At 43.8% G+C, this 24,891-nt stretch overlaps 1 protein-coding gene across 1 annotated transcript in view; it reads left to right on the top strand.

Moving 5' to 3' along the window:
* Positions 1-24,891, top strand: part of LOC122929260 (chromaffin granule amine transporter-like) — a 297,828-nt gene that overhangs the window by 83,214 nt on the left and 189,723 nt on the right. Inside the window, exons 3-4 of the mRNA XM_044282777.1 lie at positions 15,217-15,523; positions 15,623-15,681. Coding sequence (XP_044138712.1) covers positions 15,217-15,523; positions 15,623-15,681 — 366 coding nt within the window. The remainder of the gene's footprint in view (positions 1-15,216; positions 15,524-15,622; positions 15,682-24,891) is intronic.

Below are 24,891 nucleotides of genomic sequence, written 5' to 3'. Positions count from 1 at the left end.
CCGGTACGCCCTGAGTCCTTAAGGACTCGGGAAATAGGGCGTACCAGTACGCCCTGCGTCCTTAAAGAGGACCTTTCACTAGTATACAAACTAAAAACTAACTATACCTGTGGGCAGAGCGGCGCCCAGGGGTCCCCCTGCACTTACTAGTATGCCTGGGCGCCGCTCCGTTCGCCCAGTATAGGCTCCGGTGTCTCAGCTCCGTCTGTTGTACTGGACTGATTTTTTTGTAGGAGGCGTGTCCCTTGCTGCAGTGCTGGCCAATCGCAGCGCACAGCTCATAGCCTGGCTATGAGCTGTGTGCTGCGATTGGCCAGTGCTGCAGCAAGGGACACACCTCCTACAAAAAATCAGTCCAATACAACAGACGGAGCTGAGACACTGGAGCCTATACCGGGCGAACGGAGCGGCGCCCAGACAGACTAGTAAGTGCAGGGGGACCCCTGGGCACCGCTCTGCCCATAGGTATAGTTAGTTTTTAGTTTGTATACTAGTGAAAGGTCCTCTTTAAGGGGTTAAGCAAAGACATGATGATACCCACCCTCTGATCTTCATTACCTAATGAAAATGGACGCAATCGAAAGTAAAAATGACATGACTCTTTGAAGCAGAAAAAATCATCCGTACCCCCTGTAAATTTCTCGGGAAGAGCGACTTTAGGCTCCCCAACAATTTGACCTGTACCTGATGCCAGAACCCTCTGACACTGTGTGACTGAACTACGCAGATCCGAGGCTATGAGCTGTGCGCTGTGATTGGCCAGTGCTGCAGCAAGGAACACGCCTCCTACAAAAAATCAGTCCAGTACAACAGAGGGAGCTGCAGACACCGGAGCCTATACCGGGCGAACGGAGCCGCGCCCAGACATACTAGTAAGTGCAGGGGGACCCCTGGGCGCCGCTCTGCCCACAGATAGAGTTAGTTTTTAGTTTGTATACTAGTGAAAGGTCCTCTTAGGAGTCAGCATACACCTGCCATCATTAAAATTGCCTCTCATAACCACAAATAAAGTTCAGCTGCTCTAGTTGGTCTTTCCTGAAATTTTCTTAGTCGCATCCTACAGGAAAAGCCATGGTCCACAGAGAGCGTCCAAAGCATCAGAGGGATCTCAATGTTAAAAGGTATCAGTCAGGAGAAGGGTACAAAAAAAATTCCAAGGCATTAGATATACCATGGAACACAGTGAAGACAGTCATCATCAATAGTGTTGAGCGCGAATATTTGAATTGCAATTTTTTTTCTTGAATATCGCAATTTCGAGATTTCGTGAATATTTAGAATATCGTTCTATATATTTGCGAAATCAAATATTCTTTTTTTTTTTTTTTTTTTTTTTTTAACTGTTATATTTTTTTTTCCCCACTTCCCTAAAGTTGTTCTTACCTGTCCTTTGGATTCCTGGCTTCCTGGCTGCTCCAGTCAGTGCCCGTTGCCGCTTCTGCCGACTTCCGTGCTCATGGAGCGTCCCCATCACCATGGGAACGTCTCCATATACTAGAATGTACTGTCGGATTTGAGAATTACGTTGAAATCGCAATTCGATTAATTCAAGTTATAATAATCGAATTGCTATTTCAACTTAACACTGCTATATTCCATATTCGTTTTAACGAATATGGAATATAGCAGTAAGTTGAAATCGCAATTCGATTATTATAACTTGAATTAATCGCATTGCGATTTCAACTTAACACTGCTATATTCCATTTTAGCTAAATTACAATCTATATGGGTATTTTACGAAATTTCGTAATATTGCTCTAACTTCGTCTTTTTGAATATTCGTAATATTGCTCTAATTTCGTCTTTTAGAATATTCGTAATATTGCTCTAACTTCGTCTGTAGAATATTCGTAATATTGCTCTAACTTCGTCTTTTAGAATATTCTGAATATTCTAAAAGACGAAGTTAGAGCAATATTAAGAATATACGTAAAAAGTTTAAATCGCGATGCGATTAATATAACTCGAAGTAATCGCATGGCGATTTCAACTTAGCACGGCTATATTCCATATTAGGCTAAAATTAACGAATATGGAATATAGCAGTGTTAAGTTAAAATCGCAATCCGATTAATTCAAGTTATTATAATCGAATTGCGATTTCAACTTGACACTGCTATATTCCATATTCATTAATTCTAGCCTAATATGGAATATAGCAGTGCTAAATTGAAATCGCCATGCGATTACTTCGAGTTATATTAATCGCATTGCGATTTCAACTTTTTACGTATATTCTTAATATTGCTCTAACTTCGTCTTTTAGAATATTCGTAATATTCTAAAAGACGAAGTTAGAGCAATATAACGAATATTCTAAAAGACGAAGTTAGAGCAATATTACGAATATTCTAAAAGACGAAGTTAGAGCAATATTACGAAATTTCGTAAAATACACATAGATTGTAATTTAGCTAATATTCTGCTATAGTAATTTTTTTAATAGTGTACATATTTTACAAAACTTAAGTTCAGAAGAGGCAAAAAAAATTAGAGAAAAAAAAGGATTATAGCACTATATTAGCTAAATTACAATCTATATGTGTATTTTACGAAATTTCGTAATATTGCTCTAACTTCGTCTTTTAGAATATTCGTAATATTCTAAAAGACGAAGTTAGAGCAATATTCCGAAACTTCGTAAAAAAAACACATATTAGCCTAGCCATAGTCAATTAGCATAGGAACATTGCCTTATACTATCAAATTAATTAAATCGCATATTATTTGCGATAATTGGAATAATTACGAATATTCGATTTTGACGAATATAACATGAATATTCATTCGAATATTCGCGAAATATCGCGAAATCGAATATGGCACCTCCCGCTCATCACTAATCATCAAGTTGAGAAAATGTGGCACAACAGTGACATTACCAAGAACTGGACGTCCCTCCAAAATTGATGAAAAGACGAGAAGAAAACTGGTCTGGGAGGCTACCAAGAGGCCTACAGCAACATTAAAGGAGCTGCAGAAATATCTGCCAAGTACTAGATATATGTGGTACATGTGACAACAATCTCCCGTATTCTTCATATGTCTGGGCTATGGGGTAGAGTGGCAAGATGAAAGCCTTTTCTTAAGAAGAAAAACATCCAAGCCAGGCTACATTTTGCAAAAACATATCTGAAGTCTCCAAAAAGCATGTGGGAAAAGGTGTTATGGTCTGATGAAACCAAGGTGGAACTTTTTGGCCATAATTCCAAAAGATATGTTTAGTGCAAAAACAACACTGCACATCACCAAAAGAACACCATACCCACAGTGAAGCATGGTGGTGGTAGCACCATGCTTTTGGACTGTTTTTCTTCAGATGGAACTGGGGCCTCAGTTAAGCTAGAGGGAATTATGAACAGTTCCAATTACCAGTCAATTTTGGCACAAAACCTTCAGGCTTCTGCTAGAAAGCTGAACATGAAGAGGAACTTCATCATTTAGCATGACAACAACCTAAAGCATACATCCAAATCATCAAAGGAATGGCTTCACCAGAAGAAGATTAAAGTTTTGGAATGGCCCAGCCAGAGCCCAGACCTGAATCCGATTGAAAATCTGTGGGGTGATCTGAAGAGGGCTGTGCACACAAGATGCCCTCACAATCTGACATATTTGGAGTGGTTTTGCAAAGAAGAGTGGGCAAATCTTGCCTAGTCAAAATGTGCTATGCTGATAGATTCATACCCAAAAATACTGAGTGCTGTAATAAAATCAAAAGGAGCTTCAACAAAGTATTAGTTTAAGCGTGTGCACACATATTATTTTATTTTTATATTTTTTCCTCCCTCTACCTAAAAGATTTCAGTTTGTTTTTCAATTTAGTTGTACAGTTTATAGGTCATATTAAAAAGGTGGAAAAAGTTCTGAAAGGATTTATCTTTGTCTCATTTTTTTACAGCGCAGAAAGCTGACATTTTAACAGGGGTGCTGTTGCTTTGGAAGCTCTCTGTGGACCATGGCTTTTTGTGTGGGATGCGATTAAGAAAATTTCAGGAATGACCAACTAGAGCAGCTGAACTCCTATTTAACATGATTTTGAATGTGATTGCTTAATTCTGAACACAGCTACCTCACCAATTATAAGAGGGTGTGCACACTTATGCAACCACATTATTTAAGTTTTTTTGTTTTCTTGCCTCTACCTAAAATATTTTAGTTTGTTTTTCAATTTAGTGGTACCGTTTATAGGTCACATTACAGGTGGAAAAAGTTCTGAAATGATTTATCTTTGTAAAAAAAAATTTACAGCACAGAAACCTGACATTTTAACAGGGGTATGTAGACTTTTTAACTTTTTATATCCACTCTGTATATATATATATATATTATATAAAGCTGAGTGTATGTGTGTGTGGACGTACGCTAAAGGAATCCGCACCGTCACATTTACAATCACGAAATTTGGCACACAGGTATATCAGGTGTCCGGGAAGGTTTTAGACCAGGTGTCAGCTCTCTAGGACGTACTATTCCTGAGATATTCCCCAAAAATGCATTAGCCAATAGAAGCTTGGTCACATGACCATTATCAGCCAATATAGGGGCTCGCAGGTCCTCCAGCCTCCCCATACACAGTTTTTTTTTAGATTTCCAAACAACCCAGCCATTTATCTTCACTGCTGTAGGAGAGCTTTAAAGGACATCTGTCACAAGGATAATTGCTATTGAAGTAAAGCCATGGCCTAATAGCACATAGTATCTTATTTCAAGATGTGCCTTTGTTCCAGCAATAGATGTTTTTATCCTCTGAAAATCCAATTTATTTGGTATGCAAATGAGCCAGTAAGGTGCCCAGAGGGGCGTCACTCTTGCAGGAAGGAGCCCAGACACGACCCCTGCCACAATGTGTCCACCCTCAAAAGACTTAAAACCCTTCCCCCAGGTCCCGCTAAGCCACCCCCTTATCTGGTTAGGCCATGCCCACTCCTGAGCCGACGGGGATTGAAAAAAATGAAGGTAAAAATCAACTTCTGTTAGCTATATGGGTGAGAGGGAGGGTGACTTTCTCCCTGCAGCTTACACTCAGACAGCACAGTGCTGCTGTCTTAGAGTGAGCTGTTTAAAAGGACACGCCCCTGATCTGGTTAGGCCACACCCCCTCCCACTCCTCAGCCGACTAAGATTGAAAAAATGAAGTTAAAAATCAACTTCTAGGTCCCGCTAAGCCACACCCTGATCTGTTAGGCAACGCCCCCTCCACTCAGCCGAAGGAGATTGAAAAATAGAAGGTAAAAATCAACTTCTGTCAGCTGCAGAGGTGGGAGAGAGGGTGACTTTCTCCCTGCAACTCACACTCAGACAGTACAGTGCTGCTGTCTTAGAGTGAGCTGTTCAAAAGGACACGCCTCTAATCCAGTAAAGGCCACTGTTAAGAGGGCGGACCCCTGTGGAGGTCACTGTCAAGGGGGTGGTATGCTGTGCAAGTCACTGTTAAAGGGGAAGGCTGCTATAAAAGGTCAAAGTTAAGGGTGTGGGCTGCTGTGGAGGTCCAATTTTAAGTGACGGGGCATTGTGGGGGGCAGTGTTAAGGGGTGGGGAGCTGTGGAGGTCACTGTTTTGTGGGCTGGGTGCTGTGATGTCAATGTTATAGTGGATAGTGTTGATATCTTTTAACGACACACATAAACATTAAATTAAATAAATTAAATATACCCGAGCGAAGCCGGGTCCTTCAGCTAGTATATGTGTATAATATAATAGGTATAATAGATACATGTGGTCAGTTATACATTATTGTCACTGTGTGTCAGGTACATGAGGTAGTGATCACTGTAAATGTTTGAAGTATTATACAGACGTGGACAAAATTGTTGGTACCCTTTGGTCAATGAAAGAAAAAGTCACAATGGTCACAGAAATAACTTTAATCTGACAAAAGTAATAATAAATTAAAATTCTATAAATGTTAACCAATGAAAGTCAGACATTGTTTTTCAACCATGCTTCAACAGAATTATGTAAAAAAATAAACTCATGAAACAGGCATGGACAAAAATGATGGTACCCCTAGAAAACACAGAACATAATGTGACCAAAGGGACATGTTAATTCAAGGTGTGTCCACTAATTAGCATCACAGGTGTCTACAACCTTGTAATCAGCCATTGGGCCTATATATATGGCTCCAGGTAATCACTGTGTTGTTTGGTGATATGGTGTGTACCACACTCGACATGGACCAGAGGAAGCAAAGGAAAGAGCTGTCTCAAGAGATCAGAAAGAAAATTATAGACAAGCATGTTAAAGGTAAAGGCTATAAGACCATCTCCAAGCAACTAGATGTTCCTGTGAGTACAGTTGCACATATTATTCATAAGTTTAAGATCCATGGGACTGTAGCCAACCTCCCTGGACGTGGCCGCAGGAGGAAAATTGATGACAAATCTAAGAGACGGATAATCCGAATGGTAACAAAAGAGCCTAGAAAGACTTCTAAAGAGATTCAAGGTGAACTTCATGCTCAAGGAACATCAGTGTCAGATCGCACCATCCGTCGTTGTTTGAGCCAAAGTGGACTACATGGGAGACGACCAAGGAGGACACCATTGTTGAAAACGAATCATAAAAAAGCAAGACTGGAATATGCCAAACTACATGTTGACAAGCCACAAAGCTTCTGGGAGAATGTCCTGTGGACAGATGAGACAAAAATCGAAGTTTTTGCCAAGGCACATCAGCTGTATGTTCACAGACGAAAAAATGAAGCATATCAAGAAAAGAACACTGTCCCTACTGTGAAACATGGAGGAGGCTCTGTTATGTTCTGGGGCTGCTTTGCTGCGTCTGGCACAGGGTGTCTTGAATCTGTGCAGGGTACAATGAAATCTCAAGACTATCAAGGAATTCTAGAGAGAAATGTACTAGCCAGTGTCAGAAAGCTTGGTCTCAGTCGCAGGTCATGGGTCTTGCAACAGGACAATGACCCAAAACACACCGCTAAAAACACCCAAGAATGGCTAAGAGGAAAAAATTTGACTATTCTAAAGTGGCCTTCTATGAGCCCTGACCTCAATCCTATTGAGCATCTTTGGAAGGAGCTGAAACATGCAGTCTGGAAAAGGCACCCTTCAAACCGGACACAACTGGAGCAGTTTGCTCATGAGGAGTGGGCCAAAATACCTGCTGAGAGGTGCAGATGTCTCATTGACAGTTACAGGAAGCGTTTGATTGCAGTGATTGCCTCAAAAGGTTGCGCAACAAAATATTAAGTTAGGGGTACCATCATTTTTGTCCATGCCTGTTTCATGAGTTTATTTTTTTACATAATTCTGTTGAAGCATGGTTGAAAAACAATGTCTGACTTTCATTGGTTAACATTTATAGAATTTTAATTTATTATTACTTTTGTCAGATTAAAGTTATTTCTGTGACCATTGTGACTTTTTCTTTCATTGACCAAAGGGTACCAACAATTTTGTCCACGTCTGTATATGAGTGAGGAATGAGTAAAAACAGGGCATGGGTGGGGGCAAATTAAAAGAAAAGTGTAACTCCTCTTACCACTCCCTTCCAGTCTGTATGGATCAATGCAGAGATGATTGTGAACTTCTAATACTTACTATTAGGGTTTGAGTGACCTGTGATGATGTCATCACAGTTCCTGGCAAATGTACCTTTCAGACCTGGGAAATACACAATTTTTGGTGCAGTTCCTTTGCTAGATCCTGCAGGACCTATGATGTTAAAGATGATGTCATCACAGGTCCCGACAGATGCACTGTTCTAACCTGGGAACTACACTTTACACTGTGCAGTTACTTTCCTTGACATTATCAAAGGTCCTTTAGCTTTAGGAAGATAGACAAAGTAATAAGGGGACGGGCCTCTCCTCCACAGTGGGCCCCCCATAGCAGCTGCGTGGTCTGCCTATATGGTAGGTACAACACTGCTCTTAGACAATGGAGACAATAAATATGTTTTTTTGCTTCAAAACTGCTATTATTGTGTTAAAGTGAAATAAAGAAAAAAGTATACATATTAGGTATTGCCTCATCCGTAACAACCTGCTCTATAAAAATATCACATGACCTAACCGCTCAGGTTAACACCGTAAATTTCTTTTAATAAAAACAGTGCCAAAAGAGCTATTTTTTTCACCTATCATCACATAAAGTGCAACACCAAGAGATCAAAAAGGCGTATGCCCCACAAATTAGCACCAATCAAACTGTCACCTCATCCCGCAAGAAATGAGACTCTACCTAAGGTAATTGGTCAAAAAATAAAAAAGCTATGGCTCTCAGACTATGGTGACACTAAAACATAATTTTTTGGTTTCAAAAATGCTATTATTGTGTAAAACTTAAATAAATAAGAAAAAGTATACATATTAGGTAGTTCCACATCCATAACGATCTGCCCTATAAAAATGTCCCATGACCTAACCCCTCAGATGAACGCTGTAAAAATAAATAAATAAAACAGTGCTAAAACAACCAATTTTTTGGTCACCTTGCCCCAAAAAGTGTAATAATGAATGATCAAAAAATCAAATGTACCCAAAAATGGTACCAATAAAATTGTCAACTCTTCCTGAAAAAAATGAGCCCCTACACAAGATGATCGGCAGGAAAATAAAAAAAATATGGCGTTCAGAAAATGGAGACACAAAAACATTTTTTTTTTCAAAAATGTTTTATTATATAAAACTGAAACAAACCAAGAAAGAAGACATATTTGATATTATTACATCTGTAACAACCTACTCTATAAAAATAACACATGATCTACCCTGTCAAATGAATGTTGTAAAAAATTAAAAATAATAACAGTGTCAAAACAGACGTTTTTGGTTACCTTGCCTCACAAAAAACGTAATATAGAGCAATTAAAAATCATGTGTACCCCAAAATACTACCAATAAAACTGGCACCTTATTCCCTATTTTCCAAAATGGGGTCACTTTTTGGGAGTTTATACTGTAAGGGTGCATCAGGGGGGCTTCAAATGGGAAATGGCATCTAAAAACAAGTTCAGCAAAATCTGCCTTCCAAAAACCACATGGCGCTCCTTTTCTTCTGCGCCCTGCTGTGTGCCCTTACATCACTTTACGACCACATGTGGGGGTGTTTATGTAAATCGCAGAATCAGGGTAATAAATATTACATTTTGTTTGGCTGTTAACCCTTGATATGTTAAAACAAAAAAAAAAGGATTAAAATGGAAAATCTGCCAAAAAAGTGAAATTTAGAAATTTGGTCTACATTTTTCTTTAATTCTTGTGGAACACCTAAAGGGTTAACAAAGTTTGTAAACTAAGTTTTGAGTAACTTTAGGGGTGTAGTTTCTACAATGGGGTCATTAATGGGGGGTTTAGAACTGAACTGGTCCTTAAAAAAGTTGACTTTGGAAATTTTCTTAAAAATTACCATTAACATGAAGTACAATGTGTCACGAGAAAACAATCTCTAAATGGCTTGGATAAGTAAAAGCGTTCCAAAGTTATTACCACATAAAGTGAAACATGTCAGATTTGCAAAATTAGGCCTGGTCAGGAAGGGGGTAAATGGCCTGGTCTGGAAGTGGTTAAATCAACGACTAAACTTTGACTGCTTCCTGCAATCTGGACAGTCATGCCATTTACCTACGGCACTGCCTGTCCCTGTATGTACCTCTCACTTAGGATTTGATAACCTGTACCTCTGTTTTGTTTTTTCCTTTGCTTGTATTTTCCTTTGAACAACCTCTATTTATTCTTATTATATCTGTAAATTTGTGCTCCTGCTTGGTTTTCATAGAGATTTCTCCTCCCAATAAATGTTCTAATGTGTGGCCATCGTTGTGTAATACTACACAGAGGATGCGCATATTGTGTTAGCTGGTTGTCATAATAATGTGTATATCGCTAGGCTATGCCATCACAATATGACCAGTGGGAGTCTGACCTCTAGAACCCTCCATGATTCTAAACCTGAAGGTACCACAGCTCTGGGTCAGTACTATAACCCCTACGCTATTTTCCCTGTACCGTACCGCTCCTTGCCACTCGGCTGTGGAGAGAACTGCATCCAGCCCCATTTACTTAAATGGTACTATGCTGCAGTTCCCTGCACAGTGGGTATCCAGGAGCTATGATAGCTTGGCTGACTAGTCTTGCATTTAAAACTGTACATGGGAAGTGGGGTTGAAGGGAAATGATCAGTATGGATTTTAAAAATGAACTCAAGGGAATGTTTCAGCTGATTTTCCAAAGGAAAGTCATTATATTTCAAGGTGGCCTTTCAGAGGAATCACTATCCATGTAATACAAGGATGGCTTGAGTCAACCAGAATGGTAGCCACTTGTACTTATCAGCTCTCCATTCTAACTCATTGATGTGAAACCCAAGCTGGAGAAGCCCTTCTAAAATGTCCATATCCCTAATATGGCAACAATCTCTTTGTTGCAGTGGTGGCTGCAAACAAGAGTTAAATTTACCCTTCCTGCACACATCCTTCAGGCAAGCCTGACCAGGTCTACTATGTCACTCCACACAAGCAGCAGCCTGCTTCCGCCCCGAAAGACATGTGGCTCTTAAAGGGCCAGTACATGCCTTAGTCTTCACCAGCAAATGGCTGGCAGTCTTGGGGTGCTTAAGGCACCTTCCCAAGTGGGAAAGCTTGCTTGAGCAATATGGTTCCCTGAAAAGGTATGCTGTTCTTTTGTCTGCCCATGTGCTGACCACTGCCCATTTACCCACACTGCTGACCTGTGCCTGTTATCGTAGTGACCCCTCACTGCCAACAGTGATGTGGACCTTTTACTGTATTGTAAATACTCTGCTAGCCATGACCTCAGCCTGTCTCAAACTACATATTTCTCTGACCCTTTTGCACTCTGAGACAGTGTCTCTGACACCTGTGGGTCAGCTCTTCACCACACAGAGACTACTCCAGGAGGTAGCAGCCTGGTGGTTCCCCTGCAGCGAAGTACAGATCCCTGCATAGGGGTTAAAGAGTAAATACCAGGGGACTGCTAGCATAATGCCCTTGGTATCCCCAAGCCAAATTCATTGGTCCCACGCAAACTTCTGTAACAGTTTTCTCAGGCCATGTAACCCATTGGCTCATCCAAAATGGGCCTGCCTGAAGTATATTGAGAGCTGACCACTCAGTGCAGTTGCCAGAAGCACTGCTGCATTCACTGCATACTATTTCTGCCTGCCATGCCCACTACTGCTCGTGTACCACAACTTCAAGCCAGAGTGTCTGCACCATCAACTCTGCCCGTCACAGTTGCCTGCATCTCCCTCTTCCCCCATGCTATGAATGGGACCCCAAGCTTAGTCGTGGTTTCCTGAACTGGTGTAACATCCAATGTGACCTACAGGCCCACCAGTTTCCTGTTGACTGGTCCAAGATAGCCTTTCTGGTATCCCTCCTGTTCAAGAATTCCTGGTTGCCTCCTCTACAGCTTCTTCTCTTCTGCACCTTTGCCAATCTCACACTCGGGCACTATGCTATAAAGTTCCACACCCTGGTTTCTCATTTATCATGGAACAACAAGGCTCTGTTGGCAGATTTTTGGGAGGGATTGTCAAGACTCCAAAAGATGAACTGGCTAGCCACGATGTCCCATGAACCCTGGATGACCTGATTACTCTGGCTGAATTGATATTCATTTTGGAGAATGCTTCAAATTTACACCTGAGAGGAGAGTTTTGCAAACCTTCCAGAGGCCCATGCTTCCATCTTCTGCATCTGCTGATCCTGAACCTATGCATCTGGACAAGGTCCGATTAAGGAGGAGCGTCTGTATAGACACAGAAAGGACTTATGCTTTTAGTGTGGAATCAAAGGACACTGTGTAGGTGCCTGCCCTCTCAAAGCAGGAAACTTCAAAGCCTAGGGTCAGTTGGAGAGACTACTCTGGGTGAAGATAAATTCTCTCTAAAGTTAAGACTTCCTGTGTCTCTATCCTGCTGTGAGATTCTGTTTAGGCTCCATTCACACATCCGCAATTCCATTCCGCATTTTGCGGAACGGAACTATACATTTGGGACCTATACATTTCTATGGGGCCGCACGATATGCGGCCCCGATCCGGAATTGCGAACTCGCACTTCCGGGTCCGCAATTCCGATCCTGAAAAAAAATAGAACATGTCCTATTCATGTCCGCAATAGCGGACAAAAACAGGCATATTCTCTTAGTGCCGACAATGTGCGGTCCGCAAAATGCGGAACGCACATTGCCGCTGTCTGTGTTTTGCGGATCCGCGGATCCGTGGATCGGCAAAACACACACGGATGTGTGCATGGACCCTTACTGGCAGGCTTTCCTGGACTTTATCTCATCAGGAAGATTCCTGCATCAGACTTTAGTGACTGAATTCTGCATACTGACCATGCACATAGTTGTGACATCTGGTAATAAGGCACTCACTGAATCTGTACAGAAAGTCCAGTAAGTCTACTTCAAGTAGGAATTCTGCACACATAAAATATATCATTATAAGTCCTGTCTGTATCTACCAGTGCTCTCCTACTCAGACTGCCCTGGCTTCACTTGCCCAGTCCTGTTCTAGACCTGGGGGCAGATTCTGCATTGGGGTTCACTCTTGCTTGTCACGCTTGCTGTCTGGCATCAGTTCAGTCTGCCCGAGCTTCATCAGTCTCACAGAAGCTTCAGGGTCTACCTCCTGCCTAAGCATTTCTGACATGCACTCTGCCACTCTGGACTGTGCGGCAACCATCTTGGAAAAGGGAAAACATAAGGGCAAAATGTTTTAGTTAGTAATTACTGACAAGCGCCCTAGCTATTACTATGGCACTAACACCTTATTGAAAAAGGGCAAACATGCTTGTAGAACAATTACAGAGGGCTGGCATATATTAAATTAAACTAAATATAGGAAAGAGACGAGTATATAGAAAATAATACTGGATACTTAGGTTCTTAAATCAACCAGAAACAGGGGGGTCTCCTCATTAAAATTGTAACGGTGTGTAAATAATGTGGCATTACTAGGGAAGTGAAGAAAAAGGTCATCACTCCAAAACTGGAGAGACGGCCCCTAACTGTCAGGAAACCAAATGGCTGGGCAACCCCACAAATGTGGAGCGACCCCTCTTGTAGGCCCCCCAGTAGACATTCATACCTAGCTCGCACCACAATGTCACACCACCCATAGACAAAATACGTAAAGATGTGCCGCCTCATGCATTACAGACAAGAAATGGACATTTCCTCTGTCACCTCAAAAAAAGATATTAAAAAAACATTAAATATAAAAATGATGTCCATTCTCTGGCAAGTCAAATGTTGTCAAGGCACAGCTAAAAAAATGGAAAAAAAGAAAATAAAAAATTATTGTTAATCATGGATATATGAAAGAAAAAGTCAATCAACTGAAACACAAGCCATGTCTGAGTATGTTAAAGAAAACTTGGAAAGGGGCTTTATTCAAAAGTCTTCACCAGCAGGGACTGGTTTCTTCTTTGTCAATAAAAAAGGCATTTTTCTTCAGCCCTGTAAAGAGTCCTGTGGATTAAATAAAATTACAGTAAAAAACAAATACCCTCTTATGGCTAATTCCTGGACTCTTTATTTGATAGGCTCTGTAGAGACAGATTTTTTTTGCAAAATTGGATCTCCGAGGAACGTAGAATTTCATCTGAATCTATGAGGCTGAGGATTGGAAGACCACACCCAAGATGACCACTACGAATATTTCATCTCAGCCATGCTCCTGCGGTTTTCCAAGAATTTTTTTATGATGTTTTTCATGACTTTTGGTAGTGGGTCTGATTTCACATTAGAGACATGTATGCACAGTCCTCTAGCACCTAAGAGACAACAGACTTTATGCTAAGGTTGAAAAATGCATGTTAGAAAAAAGAAAAAGAAAGAAACTCTCCTTTCTTGGGATACATTATATCTAACCAAGGCAGAGAAATAGATCCTGAAAAGTTTTTTTATGTACTGAATTGGCCTTGTCCTACTGGCCTGTGTGCTATTTAGCAATTCCTGGGCTTCATCATCAGTCACTACAGACAATTACCGAACTCCTCACTTTTCCAATTGACTGCTCCTATTTCAGCACTTCTCTGCAAGGACTGAATGCCAAGGACTAGACTCCTGAGACCAAATGAGAGTTCCTGTCCCTCAAACAAGCCTTCTCCTCTGTGTCAATTTTTCATTGTCCAGATGTGTCCACGCAGTTCTTTTAGGAAGTGACTACATCCTTTGTGGAAGCCGAAGCTGTTCTTACTCAGAAAAGTATATCTGGCAATATGCATTCCTGTGGCTTCTTCTCAAAGCCTTCTCCTCAGCAGAATGTAATTACTCCATTGGTGACAGGGAATTGTTGGCAATCAAGTTGGCACTTGAAGAATGGTGTTATCTGCTGAAGAGTGTCTGTCATTATTTACACTTACTGTATTACAAATAGTGATGAGCGAAGTGAGCTTTGGATGCTAGATCAGAAATCGCTTCACTCAAAACTTTGGATTAATGCTGTACGGAAATCTGTCTTTGTACAGCATTAAAAAGTATGGCCTCCTATGAGGCGAAGTCAGTTACTAACAAAGTCCTGCAAGGCTTACAGTAGTTGATTAACTTTGGTATTTGATTTTTAAAGTGGAAAATCACTTTAAAACTTGAACCCAAACTCGGCTTCGGTTCTGAGGTACCAGTCAGATCTGAAGCCCAGTTCGGATCGCAGCCTCTACCTAGGCCATGTGATGTCACTGTACATCGGTCACATGGCCTAGTTGCAGCTCAGCCCCAAGTCAATGGGGCTGAGATACATTATCAAGCACAACCACTATATGATGTACGGCGCTCTGTTTGGTAATCAGCTGGGAGGCCACTGCTCTCACCAGAGCTCTGGTGAGCGCTGCAGCTTCCTAAAACAGCTGACCAGCGTGGGTATGGGATTTGGACCCCTGCTGATGTGATATTGCTGATCTATCCGGTGGAGAGGTCATCAATATTATTTCCTGTATAACCCGTTTAAGTTCATTACTGTCCATACATCATATTAAACTACAGGGGTTGTCTTGAACATTGGGTGGCCGGAGCTTCTAGTTATGCCACCGCTGGCACCTACTGTTACTGTATGGAGAACATGTATACTTTCATTTGCCCCTGATTAATGAGAAGACCTAGTGTTGGGGGACTCATAGGCCAGATCATTCTACATAATGATTTTATGATGTTCATCTTCGCATTGACCACTTAATGTTTATTCACATATCTATTTCTAATACATTACTCATTTCTGTCTAGTTCCCATCATTCCAAGCTTCCTCTATGAGCTAGAATTTAAGAATGGAAACACATCTCTGGACCTGATGGCTTCATCTTCTGCTTCCAAAGCATCCATGTACTCTTTGTATGACAATGCTACCATCTTAAGTGACCAATCAATTTATCAAGGGATTGATAATAAGACCCAAGGGCCCTCCCAAAATTCCAGCTGCAACATGGAAACGCGTGTCCTGCAACAAGAGAATGTACAAGGTGGCCTTCTGTTGGCATCTAAAGCAATGGTACAAATTATAGCCAGCTCCATGGTAGGAGTCATAACCAACAGGTACATAGTAGTACAAGATTCACAAAGCTCTACTATAATACATTTGCTTTGCCATTTCCATTTCTAGTTCGTGTTCTAAATCGCTTCTTATTTTCCTAGGTTTGGATATGAAATAACAATGTTCTTTGGATTCATCATCCTGTTCTTGTCTACTTTATGTGAGTTATGTATACTTCTATTCCATTTCCACAATCCTCCTAAAAATAGAAATATTAATCATTTTAGCACAATGATATAAACAGAACTTGTGTAATACATAATTTCCCCTTTAGGGGTGCTACAGGCAAATTGAACACTTGCTGCTGGATTATGTTATAGTAGGAAACCTTTTAAAGGGGTTTGTCGATCTGGGACATTAATGGTAGCAAATCATTGTTGTGACAAAAGCTGCACCAAATATAAGCCAAAAAGTGGTGCATATTTGTTCATAAATGACCCCTTATGTATGTATTCTCCCTGTTAACCCTTATTATGTGCTGCATGACCCCTCCTCAGACCTGTGGATCTCCTTGCCCTTAATTAACATGCACCTAATTCTCACAAGTTAGGGTAAGGCTCTCTAGCAATAACACCCAGTTAGCAGGCTCAGCAGTATCTCTGCACTCCTGAGGGTTAACCACTCTCCATCAACTTGTTAGTGCCATGCAGGGTGACACCCTGGTAACTCATAATCAGATGGCTTCTGCTCCACGGCAATGCTTCTCTAGCACAATGCATTGTATACAATGAAATGCTTTTAGGTGTATGCCCAACACTTCTTCCATTGGTGAAATGGACAGTTGCTCTTAAAGGAGTTATCCCATGATTAATGTAAAAAATGAAAATCAGACATCATATGGACATGACAATCTTTTTCTAACAAAGCTATAACCAGCCCTGTACCTCACATGGATCCAGAGATCTCCACATTTAATTGCTTTTCTAGATTTAGGGCTGGCGCGAATTCTTCCATTCCCAATCCACCCTCCCTGGTCGTTTGGTTGATAATTCTCCGCCTGCGCAAATTCATAGAGGACCTCTGACTTCCCAATCCACCCTTCTGGGTCGTTTGGTTTATATGAAGGTTCCCAATCCACCCTTCTGGGTCGGTTGGTTGATTTTTCCACCGGCGCAATTTATTACAGGACCTCTGACTTCCCAATCCACCCTTCTGGGTCGTTTGGTTGATAATTCTCCACCTGCGCAATTCAGTGGAGGACCTCTGGAACTTCCCAATCCTCCCTCCGGGGTTGTTTGGTTGATAATGCACCGCCTGCGCAATCCGGTGGACGGACCTCTAGAAGTTCCCACTCCACCCCCTGGGTAGTTTGGTTGATATGTCCCCACCTACGCAGTCTGCAACTGCCAGGGGCGAGATTCTGAGGGGAAGACCTACGCGCAAGCGGACCACAGCAGGACATCTTACTCCTCAAATATCTCCGCACCCCTCCCTTCCTCCCTGGGTCATGCTCAGACACACCCTCCCTCTCCGGAGACGGTCAGCCTAAGGGGGGTGGGGGAAGAATCACTGATTTAGTCCCTGACATGAATCCAAAGCAATCTCCCAGGATTGCGTCTACGGTGGCCAGCAGTACTTGTTGTATGCATTGCCCTCTTCCTTGGGCGGAGTAATTGCGCTACTTTGGGTTTCAGTACTTGCCTTATACATTGTCCCTTTCCATAGGTGGACTGAGTACTGGTACACTGGTTTCAGTGCCGGGCGTATACATTCCCCCTTCTGTAGGTGGTGGAATTGCATCTCCACTGGGTTCAGTACATGCCGTATGCATTAGCGCCTTCCTTAGGTGGCGCAATGACATTATTTCTGGTTACATTGTGGGCTGTAGGCTTACCCCCTCACTTAGGTGCAATATTGCGCTCCCACGGGGTACAGGACTTGCCATAGTTCCCGCTGTAGGCATTGACTCCCCCTTCATAGGTTAGGGTTAGGGTTAGGGTTAGGGTTAGTATTTTCCCTACCACTGGCTTAAGTACTTGCCGTATGCATTCCACTTTCCATAAGTAGAGTAATTGCACTACCATTGCATACGGTCCCGTCTGTCGCGCTATCCCTGTCCATAGGCTGAGTGTTGCACTTCACCGTGCTTCCTGTTTCATTAACCCCTTCTGCAAGTGATCCACTAGCGGGGAATACCTAAACATCTTGGATGTTGCAATTCAACTATGCCACGGCTCTAGGTGGCTCGCTTTCTCAAGGGGGCGTGGCAACAGTCGGTACTCTTACTCTAGTGGTATACTGGTGCCGCCAGTGGATACAGTGGCTATTCCTTCCTTCTCTTGGCGCGGTTTTTCTACATGCTCATCCTCTGTCTTCAGGGAGTTGCCTAGCATCACTTATGTGATCCGGTCTTACAGCATTTAGGGTCTTTGGTTGACGGTGTGGCTATTGAAACCGCCATTCTGTCGTAGAGGGGGTTTTCGGCGGACATCATCCACACTATGATTCAGGCCAGAAAGCCTGCATAGCCCAGGATCTATTAGGACCTGGAGGTCCTTCCTGGGCTTCTGTGAAAGCCGGGACATCCCCTCACTCCGTTTTTTCTCCGGCTCATTCCTTCTTCTCCTGGAGGTGGTCTCTGACTTCCATATCAATGAGGAAATTGTCCTTCCTCACTGTCCCTCCCCTCCACACCCTACGGAAGGAGGTTACTTTATTGGACGTTGTCAGAGCTCCGATCACTATTTGACGGCCTCCAGTCCCCGCCGGCATACGGAACCCCTTTTTTGTCTTCCGATAGGTCCTCTCTAGGGATTGGCGGCCTCAGAGGTGGAAATTGCACGTTGGATTCGGTCTGCAACTGCTGAAGCATACCGCGCCCGAAACAGGGTTCCGCCCTTAGGTGTCACGGCTCCCTCCACAGAGCAGTGGGCGCTTTCTTGGGCTCGGAGGAATCGCGCTTCGGCTGCTCAGTTGTGTAAGGCGACTACTGGTCCTCTTTACACACGTTCCAAAAATTTACCGGGTGCATACTTCTGCATCGGCGGTCGCTGCCTTGGGCCGCGTGGTCTTGCAGACGACAGTTCTTCGATACCTGCAGGGACGCTGCTTCCATGGGTCTGTGGTTTCTCCCTCCCTGTGGACTGCTTTTGGACGGCCCACGGTTCCTGTGTCCCCCAATGAATATGGGCCAGAAAAGAAGATTTTTGCATAACTTACCAGTAAAATCTCTTCATTGGGGGACACAGCACCCACCCAGTATTGATGTTCAACCACAGTTGTAGCTGTTGCTGGTTAGAACTCTGTTGAGTTTTTGGTATAGTTGGTGTTCCATGTTTTTTCATTGGTTGACTTGCTTCTCCTACTGCTGGTACACAAACTGAAGCTCTCTCTCCAGGCTAGAGGGGGTATAGCTGCCAGGGGAGGAGCTAACAGCCTCCTACAGGACATAGCTATACCCACTGTTCCTGTGTCCCCCAATGAAGAGCGAGAAAGAGATTTTACTGGTAAGTTATACAAAAATCTCCTTTTCTCAAGGCGCATGTTCTTTCTGCTGCAGTTCTTTCCCTGTAACTGTCACAGTTTCTAACAGTAGATTTGGCTGGTTGAAGAATGGAACGGAGTAATTGTGTCCACCTCAGTGAGGTGGACAGAAAAATTTGAAAAAGAACAAGCAGCAGGTGACACCATACAGATAGACTTAATTGAAGAATTTAGTGGCTGTATTAAATATTTAAAGGGGTTGGCCACTCTCTATGTATTTTCAGCAACTGTGTGGGAGGCAGGGAAAAAAGACATTTCCTAATATATGTCTTTAAGAAGATATGCCTATCTTTTAAACAATCTGAAGCCAAACACCCTGAGCCTCGTTCTGATGTGCAGACAGTCCGTCCATAGCTGCACGAGACATGGAGAAGATCCGTCCATTGGCTGCTGTGTAAATGCGCATGCCCAGTCAGCCCCTGCCACAGGCGAGCTCCCTGCTCCTACTCTGTTTGTGTCAGACTTCTGAGCGGGAACCAGGCAGATCCCCTGTGAGGTAAACTGTACACTGCAAGTACCGTCCTACCTACAGCAGCCCCTGACGGTAGGTGTGCCCAGCTTGTCACTACTACAGCAGCCTTCCCTCCTGCAGCCCTCAATGTGCCTTATTATTTTCTTGAATAAGCGGAGGAGAAGATCTTGTGTGTGATTCCCCGATCCCCTCCTCTCCTCCCCTCTCTGCAGCCCTCAATGTGCCTCCTTATTTTATTCTTGGCTAAACTCCAGACACCAAACGGACTAAGGGGTTAAAAACTCCTATCAAGAAACAGACCTTCAGACGTCAATGAGTCACTCACCAGCTGGAAACGAAGTGTCGGAAGATAGAGAGATCAGGCTGTTTGCAGAGCAGGTCACCACTGATAGAGGGGGGAGAGAGTGTTTGTCAGTGCTGGAGGTACATGTGCTGTGGATGTGCTGAGGTGAGGGGGATCGAGGACTGTCTGCTGAGGTGGGGTGTTCTGTCAGAAAACCTCAGATTCCCTTATCCTGGCATTGTAATATTGTGTGCAGGGGGGCTTCATAATATTGTATAGGGGGACGAGGGACTGTGTAATATTGTATGCAGGAGTATTGTATGCAGGAGGGGGCTGAGTAATATTGTATGGGGGGGACTGTGTAATGTGTGCAGGAGGGTGTTGAGTAATATTGTATGGGGGAGACTGTGTAATGTGTGCAGGAGGGGGCTGAGTAAGGCTACTTTCACACTAGCGTTCGGGTGTCCGCTTGTGAGCTCCGTTTGAAGGGGCTCACGAGCGGACCCGAACGCTTCTGTCCAGCCCTAATGCATTCTGAGTGGACGCGGATCCGCTCAGAATGCATCAGTCTGGCGGCGTTCAGCCTCCGCTCCGCTCAGCAGGCGGACACCTGAACGCTGCTTGCAGCGTTCGGGTGTCCGCCTGGCCGTGCGGAGGCGTGCGGATCCGTCCAGACTTACAATGTAAGTCAATGGGGACGGGTCCGCTTGAAGATGACACTATATGGCTCAATCTTCAAACGGATCCGTCCCCCATTGACTTTCAATGTAAAAGTCTGGACGGATCCGTCTGAGCAACTTTCACACTTAGAAAATTTTATACAATATAATGCAGACGGATCCGCTCTGAACGCTAGTGTGAAAGTAGCCTTATATTGTATGGGGGGGACTGTGTAATGTGTGCAGGGGGGATGAGTAATATCGTATGGGGGGGACTGTGTAATATTGTGTGCAGGGGGGCTGAGTACTATTCTGTGTAATTTTGTATGCAGAGGGGGGGTGCAGTGTTATTATTTTTTGTATGCGGGGGGTGGGGTTCAGTGTGATTTTTGTATGCGGGGGTGGGGTGCAGTGTGATTTTTTTTTTTGTATGCGGGGGGTGGGGTGCAGTGTGATTTTTGTATGCGGGGGGTGGGGTGCAGTGTGATTTTTGATTTTTGTATGCGGGGGGTGGGGTGCAGTGTGATTTTTGTATGCGGGGGGTGGGGTGCAGTGTGATTTTTTGATTTTTGTATGCGGGGGGTGGGGTGCAGTGTGATTTTTGTATGCGGGGGGGGGGTGGGGTGCAGTGTGATTTTTGTATGCGGGGGGTGGGGTGCAGTGTGATTTTTGTATGCGGGGGGTGGGGTGCAGTGTGATTTTTGTATGCGGGGGGTGGGGTGCAGTGTGATTTTTGTATGCGGGGGGGTGGGGTGCAGTGTGATTTTTGTATGCGGGGGGTGGGGTGCAGTGTGATTTTTGTATGCGGGGGGGTGGGGTGCAGTGTGATTTTTGTATGCGGGGGGGTGGGGTGCAGTGTGATTTTTGTATGCGGGGGGGGTGGGGTGCAGTGTGATTTTGTATGCGGGGGGTGGGGTGCAGTGTGATTTTTGTATGCGGGGGGGTGGGGTGCAGTGTGATTTTTGTATGCGGGGGGTGGGGTGCAGTGTGATTTTTGTATGCGGGGGGTGGGGTGCAGTGTGGATTTTTGTATGCGGGGGGGTGGGGTGCAGTGTGATTTTTGTATGCGGGGGGGTGGGGTGCAGTGTGATTTTTGTATGCGGGGGGTGGGGTGCAGTGTGATTTTTGTATGCGGGGGGTGGGGTGCAGTGTGATTTTTGTATGCGGGGGGGTGGGGTGCAGTGTGATTTTTGTATGCGGGGGGGGTGGGGTGCAGTGTGATTTTGTATGCGGGGGGGTGGGGTGCAGTGTGATTTTGTATGCGGGGGGTGGGGTGCAGTGTGATTTTTGTATGCGGGGGGTGGGGTGCAGTGTGATTTTTGTATGCGGGGGTGGGGTGCAGTGTGATTTTTGTATGCGGGGGGTGGGGTGCAGTGTGATTTTTGTATGCGGGGGGGTGGGGTGCAGTGTGATTTTTGTATGCGGGGGGTGGGGTGCAGTGTGATTTTTGTATGCGGGGGGTGGGGTGCAGTGTGATTTTTGTATGCGGGGGGTGGGGTGCAGTGTGATTTTTGTATGCGGGGGGTGGGGTGCAGTGTGATTTTTGTATGCGGGGGGGGTGGGGTGCAGTGTGATTTTGTATGCGGGGGGGGTGGGGTGCAGTGTGATTTTTGTATGCGGGGGTGGGGTGCAGTGTGATTTTGTATGCGGGCTGCTATCTGGGGAGGCCACGTTGTATGTGACATGTTTTACTGAATAGAACAGGTTTTCTGTATGTTCTCCGCACCTGATATTTATTCTTATATATTTTCTACTGTACAAGTCAAAGTGAAAGCCACCCTTTTGACTATTTTAATAAAAACTTATTGTTGAAACAACAAATTTTTTCAATATATTTTTGTTCATTTATTTATTTTTTTTTCAGTTCTTCTGTGTTCTAGGCATTTGTAGCTGTGCATAGAGACGGACGCAGGCGTCTATAATGGTCAGTGTTGAGCGAAGCTTCAGTCGCTTCATCCTAAGTTTCTTTGTTCAAAACGTCGGTGTAATACTGTACAGTGATTTGTCTCCGTACAGTATTGGAATGTATGGGCCGTGAGGAGCCAAAGTAAGTTATTCACGAAGTTGCGCGAGACTTTATTGAATAACTCAGGTAGGTGATTTTTAAAGTTGAAAAACACTTTAAAACTATAAACTGAACTCTGTTTCGGTCCCGTCTAGTATTTCTGAACCGAAGCAGAGTTCAGTTTCAAGTTTTAAAGTGTTTTTCCACTTTAAAAATCAACTACCTGAGTTATTCAATAAAGTCTTGCGCAACTTCGTGAATAGCTTACTTTGGCTCCTCGGAGCCCATACATTCTAATACTGTACAGAGACGAATCACTGTACAGTATTTCTCCTAAGTTTAGAACTAAGCGACTTCGGATGAAGCCTCCAACGCTCACTGCCCTCGACACCAACAATGGCCTAACGGACGCGCACATTACACCGCCCTACGGATCATTGAGGAGCAGCGTTTACTGCTACAAGGGGACTCCCTGTACAATGCTTTAACCCCTTCCTGACCACCCAACGTAAATATACCTTGGTTAAATATGGCGGCTGCCCGCGAGCATCATAGCTGCTGTGTGCTGTTTTAACCCCTTAAGGACCCATGACGTACATGTCAAGAACCATGACATACATGTACTTCATGAGGTCTGTGGGTCTCTGGGGGAAGATCAGGGTGGAATCGCTGCACCATGGCTGCTCTTACTAGCAGGCCAGGCCATGCCAGGAAAGAGCAGCATGGTGCCGATCCACCCCCTTGCAGCTCCAAGCGCTGCAATTGGCTGATCAATGTGTTGGTCACATCGCAGCCCAGGAAGCTGTCAGCAGTTGTGGGGAGGGTCGGGTGGAGGTCATGGGACGGTGGATGTTGCTGAACTGGTCAGCACCGGTCACATCCTAGGTGAGGCAGGGGACACCAGTGTTTTGGGTTCTCTGCCAGCGCTGCGATTGGCTGGAACAACGCTCCAGCCAATGGCAGCGCTATAGCTGCACAGGAAGAGGCTGAACTTCCCTGCAAGCAGCCATTCTAGCTGATGACTGCATGCAGAGGATCTGTTCTGCTGTGGCTTGCTGGGACTTGTGCTGTACCACCACTACAAATTTAACCCTTTTGCTGCTGAAAAGAACAACAACATCTGGAATAGCTGCACAGATTTTTTGTCATTTGTAGCAGTTCCAGATCCCTTGTCCCTTTCCACCCCCCTTCCCCCCTCCCATCCTTTTTTTCCGGACACAAATTGGTCCGTGCACTATTTTTGCTGTGACCTCCAAGTGCTTTTCAGTGCGTACCTGCCTGATCAGCACCTGCGGATTATTTGTGCAGATTTTTTTGCCAATTTTTATTTATTTTTTGTTAAAAAATAACTGGTAGTTGGGTGTGTGTGTGTGTATATATCTATAAAAATCAATTTCAGTTAGTGTCAGTTTAGATTTTTGCACGAACGCACCATCTGCGTAAGTGCAATTTGTGTCCATTACTGATCCAGTTTGCGCAAAAAAAATTATATTCGCAGAAAACATTTTTTTTTTACAACTTTTCTTCTAAATTTAATTTAAAATTTATTAAAAGCCCCTTCATGTGTGAAAACACTACATACACATCCCTCACACAAAATAAAGGTTTACACGTTTCACACCCCCAAAAAAAAAAAATGTCTCATTCATCCCAATGACTATGCTCAGCTGAAGAGGCATACGCCATGCTAGCCTCCGATACCTAGTCTGCAGTGAGGGAGAAGAGGATGCCACTTGCCTCTACTTCTCTACCTCCTGATCATCATCATCTGCTGATGAGGGACCCTCTAGAAGGTGCCCCAGGGTAGCAGCTGATGGAGCCCACATGGACCCCACCCCCTGAGAATTATCAGCCCCAAATTCCTGAGTTTGTGGGCCACTCAGAAATTCTGGTAGATTGTGCGGGCTTCACTGAGCTAGATTTTTTCAAAATCTTCTTCTCTGAATATTTTGTAAATCTAATGGTGGCCCAAACCAATTTGTACGCCCAACAAGTCATTACTCAGAACCCTAGTGCGCCATATGCTAGACCCCTAGGTTGGACCCCAGTATATGCAGCAGAGATGAAGAAGTTTTGGGGACTCGTGCTGCATATGGGCGTAGTAAAGAAGCCAAATGTTAGACAATATTGGAGTTCGGACATTTTCTACCAGACTCCAATTTACAGTCAGACCATGACCTGGGAGCGATTTGAATGGCAGCTAAAATCCATGTCTGCCAATTCAGGCCTGCAAAAAAACATATTTTGCACTTTGCCTCTAGAGGCCTGCTGTGCGCCAATACAGCAGACTACGAGCACATATGGGGTGTTCGCAAAATGGGGAACATATACTGGTTGTTTTAGGCCATGTGATATTTTTATAGAGTAGGTAGTTACAAATGCAGCGATACCTAATATGTATACTTAAAAAATAAATAAATAAATAAAATTTATTGCACTGGCCGGAATCAGTCTGTACCATCCTGGGG

The sequence above is a fragment of the Bufo gargarizans genome, chromosome 2 (assembly GCF_014858855.1).
Source record: "Bufo gargarizans isolate SCDJY-AF-19 chromosome 2, ASM1485885v1, whole genome shotgun sequence".
NCBI classification, from domain to species: Eukaryota; Metazoa; Chordata; class Amphibia; order Anura; family Bufonidae; genus Bufo; species Bufo gargarizans.
The sequence above is the reverse complement of the archived record's forward strand: the minus strand, read 5'-3'. Positions and strand labels throughout refer to the sequence as shown.